Consider the following 7434-nt stretch of genomic DNA (forward strand, 5'->3'; position numbering starts at 1 on the left):
TGCATCCCACCACCGCTGTATCATCTGCAAACTTTACAATGTGACAGCCTGGATGGGTAGCTGCACAATCATACGTGAGCAGAGTAAACAGGAGGGGGCTCAACACACATCCCTGAGGAGAGCCAGTGCTGAGGGTTATGGTGGAGGAGGAGAAGTTGTGGATCCTCACTAACTGTGGTCTGTTTGTTAAGAAGTCTAGTACCCAGTTGGAAATGGAGGGGCTTAGTCCTAGTGTGAATAGTTTGTCCATCAGGGTTTGGGGGATCATGGTGTTGAAGGTAGATGTGAAGTCCACAAAGAGCATACGGACGTAAGAGTTTTTCTGCTCCGGGTGGTTGAGTGCAGTGTGGACCACAGAGGAGATTGCATCCTCTGTTGATCGGTTCTCACGTTATGCATACTGATGAGGGTCCTCGTTGATGTTGATGGTTGTTTTGATGTGAGTCATGACCAGTTTTTCGAAGCAGAAAATGCAGCTGATTTGACATTTGCTCCAGGAGTTCTGGTGCGAGACAAAGATGACTTGGTATAGCAAGCCAAATGTCTCATTAATAGCCACTTTTACCTATTAATGACACACTTGGCTGGCCATACTACTTGTGCGCCCTCTAGTGGCTGAAAACGGTAGTGTTCAATATTTTCCATGTCCGAATGAATGAAATCGTCAGATCTCATCCAAAAATTGGTTTATAAATATGGGGGAAAAAACATAAATTAGTCGCGTCAGTGTATAAGTAGCAGGACTTGCAAATTTATACAAAAAGGTGTGACTTATACGAAAAATACAGTAACTGTTTTTATTGCTGTTGTTTTCCATTCACTTCTCCTCTTGTGTCTTAAAAGAGGCTCGTCCTAGCAGTATAAAATTGTTTGTCATAAATTAAAAGTGACCACTCGAAACAACTTGGGATTGAAGTGACCTTTGTCTCAGAGGCAACAAAAGTAACAGATCAGGACAGAGAATTTCACTCATAGTTCCCTCAGTTTTTGATCTCTCTAGGACCCACTCACACTGGATGATGGCCCTGTTTCTGGATCACAGTAAATTTTAAAATCCACTTTTAGTGTGAAGGCAGATTGTGTGTTAGAGTGAAATCAGGAAAACTACAGGAGCAGAATTAAATGGATAAATGCAAACAAAGAATTTAGAGCATGGCTGCAGCCCACTGACTGTCAGGATGGTAAAGGGTTTTGTGGCGTTAGTTAAAAAAAAGTTTAAAAAAGCATTATACAAAGGTTATGCATCAAATTGTTTAGCTGCTGTGGGAGCACACTCTGCCTGTTTAAGTCTCTCAGTTGGGATCACTGTTTCTGTTCTTTTAGTTCTTGAATTAAACAATATCAACACTAAGATGGATATTTGAATGTCCAAGATTATAGCAAAGGTGTGTCTCCAGTTACCTTTTATTTTTTTCACAAAACTCACGATATGTGTGAGCGTCAATTTGAAGTACGTACAGCTTATCATAAATGCATGGAATGTTTAATGTTACACAGTATTTGAGCAAAATGAACAAGGTGTGGTACATGATCTGTGCTACCACCAGGCCATTGCATGAAACAACAGATTTATTACAGAGTTTAAAACTAAACAAAAAGTATTGATAAACTACAGAGGAAAGGCTAATGTCAGAAAAAAACTCATTATTGTGCGCTCTTGTAATTTTATTGATTTACCGATAGATCTGAAGTGGGGGAGCAAATACTCCACTGTCATGAAGAGCTACACATCGAACGCTCCACATTGATTTTATGTCATTTAAAGTGTGGAATTTTGCACTTAGGCACAGGTTCTTCTGTTGGGGCGGCTGTGGCTGAGTGGTTAGAGCAGTCGTCCTCCAATGCGAGAGTTGGGGGTTCGAATCCACCAGCAGTCACATGTCGAAGTGTCCCTGGGCAAGACACTGAACCCCTCATAGCCTCTGATGTGTGTCCCATCAGTGTATGAATGTGATAAAGCTCTGATTAGTCTCTTTAGAATGATTTGTTCAATTAGCTTTGTAGAGATCTAGTAGAGTGCTGTATGAATGGGTAAATGAGGACACAGATTGTAGTGTAAAGCGCTTTGAGTATCTTGAAATAAGATAGAAAGGTGCTATATAAGTACAGTTCATTTACCATTTGTCTGCACCAATCAGTCACATTCAGTGTGTGGGGGTCCTGTTGCAGCAGCGATCCATGTTCCAGACACTTACTGCTCCCATCCAGAATCTCACACAGTTTGATCATGTTTTATCTGCTAACTTCCTTTCATGGACATTATCTAAGTTTAAGTATGTATACCGTATTTTTCGCCCTATAAATCACTTTGTTTTTCATAATTTACATGCTCTGCGACGTATACGCCGAAGCGAAGTATTTATGGATTTTTTTCTCATATTTATAAACCAATTTTTGGCTGAGATATGACCATTTTCATTCATTCTGACTGAAAATATTGAACACTACCATTTTCAGTCGCTAAATGGCACACGAGGTGTATGGCATGCCATTGTATCATGTAATAGATAAAAGTGGCTAAAACTAAAAGAACAGAAACAGCGATGGCAGGTGTTAGCAGGTGGCAGAAAGCGAAGATCATGACACGTTGTGCTCTGTTAGAGCGTTTAGAGCAGGGGTGTCAAACTAACTTACAAAAGGGGGCCAGAATTAAAACCTTTTTCAAACTAAGGGCTGGTTTCAGAATCTACATTAACTCAAGTTAGGTACCCAATATATTCTCTTGGTTGCAGGTTCCTCAATAAGAGTTTGATTGGCCTCATTTGATGTTCTCTGTTGCACTTTTGACATCTTAATCAAATATTACTGAAAAAATTAAAGTGATTAAAGTATTTTACATTTAAAATAACATCTTCGGGTCCAGATAAGATGTCAACGAGGGCCACATTTGGCCCCTGGGCCTTGAGTTTCACACATATGGTTTAGAGTTTAGAAACATTGTTTAGAACATTGGAAGAGTGTGGGAAGGGTTTAAAACACATTTATATATATATATATATATAAATACTAAAATACACTACTACTTCCTACTACTACTACTTGTACTACTATTCCTACTTTGCAGTTTGTCACTTATCGCGGAGGAGCTGGGAACAGAAGTCCCATGATAAACGAAGGCCTACTTCATTTGTGGTCTCTGATTAAATGCTCTCGTTTTCACTTGTCCATATTGTTGCACTTAATAAAATATACATGTTCTGTATATAACAGTTTACACAAATGAGAGTATACAGTACATGGAGTATCAGTAAAAATGTATATACACACATATGTGGTGATGCGGCATGCCTCTCTGTGTTCTGCTCATTTAAATATTAAAAAGAAAAGTGTGTCAACTAAAGCACATGACTTGTTCTGTAAAGCAACAAAATGTTGTATAATTAGTGTATGCATTCATTATCAGTGTGACTGTGTCAGAATGCAGCTGAAAGAAGGTCCATGTTATGGTACAGCAACATACATGATCTATATGACATATTTTCAGTTAAAGAATCAAACAAATGCCTAATTTAGTTGGTGTCATGTGTTGTGTGTGCACTTACAGCCAACATTATGAACAGGAAAAAACTTGTTAATTTTTCTAAATATAATTAAGAAATGAAAATAAAACATTTTTGTACTAAGTTTTTGCTAAATATTCTGGTTTGCATATAGGTTCAGGTTTTGTCTTGGTCAAAGGTAATGGCACACCTCGAACAATTACTTCAGGACAATATGCAAAAATATTCTATTCAGTTGTGGACAGAAGTTTACATATAAACCATGAAATTTTAATTTGTTTTGTTTAATTATTCCATCCTGGGAAATATCTAAATAAAAAATTAAAAGCCATAAATTATGAAGGGAGTGGTGGCACAGAGGGTAGGGACGTAGATCGACCGGTAAATTGAGAACTTCGCCTTTTGACTCAGCTCTCTCTTCACCACAACTGACCAGTACAGCGCCTGCTTCACTGCAGACGCTGCACCTATTGATCTCTCACTCCAGTTTACCTCATTCGTGAATAAGACCCCGAGATACTTAAACTTCTCCACTTAAATTAAATTTAGGACTTTTAATTCTTCTTCTTTCAGCTGCTCCCTTCTTCAGGGGTCGCCACAGCAAACTCACATGAAGACTTGACAATTGTTTTTACACCAGATGTCCTTCCTGACACAACCACAGACCACCAAGCTACCACAGCCCTCTGTGTGGAGCAGAGAGCTGCTATCTAGGGCGACTGGGGGAGCAGATGGTGGTGGTTAAGGGCCTTGCTCAAGGGCGGGCCCAGAGTGGGGCAAATGAGGGTGGAGACGGGTGTTGGTGTTTCACCTTTCCCACCCGCATTTTGATGTAGATCCAGGGGGTCGAACCTGTGATCTTCCAATCACAGGCTCTCCTTCTCTAACCTCATCTATGGTCATGAGCTTTGGGTTGTGACTGAAAGAATGAGATCACGGATACATGCGGCTGAAATGAGTTTTCTCCGCAGGGTGTCTGGGCTCTCCCTTAGAGATAGGGTGAGAAGCTTGGTCATCCGGGAGGGACTCAGAGTAGAGCCGCTGCTTCTCCACGTCGAGAGGAGACAGTTGAGGTGGCTCGGGCATCTGGTTAGGATGCCTCCTGGACGCCTCCATGGTGAGGTGTTCCGGACAAGTCCCACCGGGAGGAGACACAGAGGAAGACCCAGGACACGCCGGAGGAACTATGTTTCTTGGCTGGCCTGGGAACGCCTCGAGATTCCCGGAGGAGCTGGACCAAGTGGCTGGGGAGAGGGAAGTCTGGGGCTTGCTGCTTCAGCTGCTACCCCCACGACCCGACCCCGGATAAGTGGAAGAAAATGAATGGATGGATGGATAAATGGATGGATGGATGAAATTTAATTGACATTCATTCATGAATGTATTTAAACTTCTGACTGCAACTGTATTTCCTAAACTTGCTGGACTGCTCCTTTAGTGTACAGAACAAGCTGACCCAAAGAGCAGCTCTAAGTGCTGACAGTTCGACGATGCTGCATCTCGAGCTCACGTTCAACAATCTGGGTCACTTTTTAATTGTAGAATTTGTATTCATTGGCAGCAAAGTGAGCTCCCTCTGCTCTGCTGAGATAAGCCTCTTACAAGACGAGCCGGGACGCAATTTATGATTAATACAGAAACCCCGCCCCAAACCCTGCTGACAGAAAAATACCATTCACGGGGCTATTTTTTTCCTTCTGTTAAACTTAAAGTAGCTTTGGTATCAGCACTGACAGCCTTGTCTCTGTTTCTACAGTTCCCCTTTGAAGACAACATGTTCCAGTCGCTCTTCTATCCCATCCAGACGAAATTCCTGAGCACAGTCAACACTCTGTGTGGTCGGATTCCACAAGTTTTCCTCAAGCAAATAGAAAAGACAATGAGGAAAGTATTTGAGGAGAAAGTGGTGCATAACGTCAGACGGGACAAATAAAATGAAACTGGACTCCGTGTGGATCCGGTGTCGTATCGGCCTCTTTTTAATGGAGCTGGTTGCTGTGTTTGCACTGTTCAGTACAAAAGACCTGGGGAAATGTGTCTTATAGACACTAAGATACTGTGTACAGTGTATACTGTACACTGTGTACACAGTACACATACACAGTGTATCATCAGTATATACTATGATGCATGTGATGGTGTGGGAATGCAACAGAGTGGTTTCAATTTTATTTTACATTCAAATTTGACTCAAATGTGAGGTGAAGTTTCAGAAAAATTATATTGATTTCTTTAAAAAAACAAATGTATTTGTTCATATCAAGTGTCAAAAAAGTTTTAAAGCATGCTTTGATCTGTTCTACAAAGATATTGAAATTTATTTTTCTTTAATATTGTTTGAAATGTTTTTTTTTTCATACTGTTCAGACAAAATCTGATTTTGACAGATGTAGAACGTAAAGTAGTAAATCCAGAAACCACTACTTCAGAATTGTGAATGTTTTGCCAGCAACTTGAAATGTAAGCCTGTATGAATGAGAAGAATCTTGAAGGGATTGTCTGGTCATTTTGGAAATGACGTTCAGAATCAGCTTTATTGTCATTGCATCAAAGCACAACAAAATTACATTTCAGTACAACCTATCCAAGAGAAACATAAACAAACAGACATGGGGAGACGGAGGTGACTGAGGCCGTCAGCCTCGGGTAGCGCAGCTCTATTTTTCAGATAAGGAAAAAAAACACGAGAGGGGAGGTGTAAAAAAAAATCCTAAACGGGACACAGTGTGAAAATTGCAAAAACATGGCCTCAGCACAGAAACAGCAACATACTGATGACATCATAATACATTTATGCATGATGAGGCCAATGAGGGCAGTGAGTTGTCCGACGATGCTGCCAGAAAGTTCCATAGTCCTGATAAGAGATGGAGATGTCTATCAGCCAGCTCAACTCTTTTTTTTTTTTTTTTTTTCCCCAGCCAGCTCAACTCTAGCACAGGTCCACAGATGTCCTCGGGGGTAGAGCGATGGAGGGGGTGGGGGCATAGCTTCTCGTTCACATAAACAACCAGGAGAAATTTGAGATAATTGGACAATTCAAGGCCAAGTGGAGAAGTCAGATTCAGATAACAATTATTTTGGGTCAGGCAGCCTCTGCTTGATTTTCATGTTTGCCTTCAAAGTTTTGCTGGTACGTCTCAGTGATGATTCCAAACAGCCAAATGTTGTGGTCACACCGCTTGGCTGAGCTTGTAGCCTTCTTCAAGGTCGATTCCTTCCCGCCAGTGAGTTCCAGGAGCTTCAAGTGGTCTGCGATTCTCAGAAATTGCGTCCAGCTTACGGCTCAGCTCATCTAGTGTCTGAGTCCATACCGCTCGGTACATTCCTTCATACCAAGGCCAGAACGGCTGCCGACATTTTCCACATTTGTCGATAAGCCAGGTGACCGCCAACTCCAAAAAGCAGAAATCCTGTTTTATCTTAAATCCAATCATGTACGCATCTTCTACAGCCTCGACCAACAATACTGCCAGACACATGATCTTCCACTGCACCCAGGAATCCATTGTGTATCCAGCTGAAAGTGTCTCGTCCAGGCAAGAGGGCTCTCCTTCACCATATCTTCTCATTGAGAAAATGTTATCAATTGCGTTGAGAGACCAGCTGACCAGATCCATAATTTACAATTGGGAGGATATGTAGTGAAAGGCTCCAGTAGGAATAACAGGAATAACAATGATCAAAGCAGGAGGGAGGCAGAGTGGGAGGAAAAAGCGTCCGTCCTTGTCGAGAGCAAGCAGGAAAGTTCTGCCAATTAATTATTATTAGAACTAATCAGCCATCGGTCACATAGTATTTTCTTCATACTGCTGATACTAACTATTGATAACTTTGTGACATAATGTGCAGTGTTTCTCCTACCATTATACAAGCAGGGCGCCCCGTCCCATTAACAGAACCGACCACCTCACCTACTAAACCGAACTGCGCG

At 41.4% G+C, this 7434-nt stretch overlaps 1 protein-coding gene across 1 annotated transcript; it reads left to right on the plus strand.

The window, feature by feature from the left end:
• Positions 1-5256: 5256 nt before the first annotated feature.
• LOC119411748 (glucoside xylosyltransferase 2) lies at positions 5257-5537 on the plus strand (the record flags this gene model as incomplete). Its single annotated transcript, XM_037678675.1, is given in 1 exon segment — positions 5257-5537. A coding segment is annotated over 1 exon segment (177 nt), but the record flags the coding sequence as incomplete, so codon positions are not given.
• Positions 5538-7434: the final 1897 nt, after the last annotated feature.

This window comes from Nematolebias whitei, chromosome 7 (assembly GCF_014905685.2).
Source record: "Nematolebias whitei isolate Nwh7 chromosome 7, NemWhi1, whole genome shotgun sequence".
In the NCBI taxonomy this organism is placed as follows: Eukaryota; Metazoa; Chordata; class Actinopteri; order Cyprinodontiformes; family Rivulidae; genus Nematolebias; species Nematolebias whitei.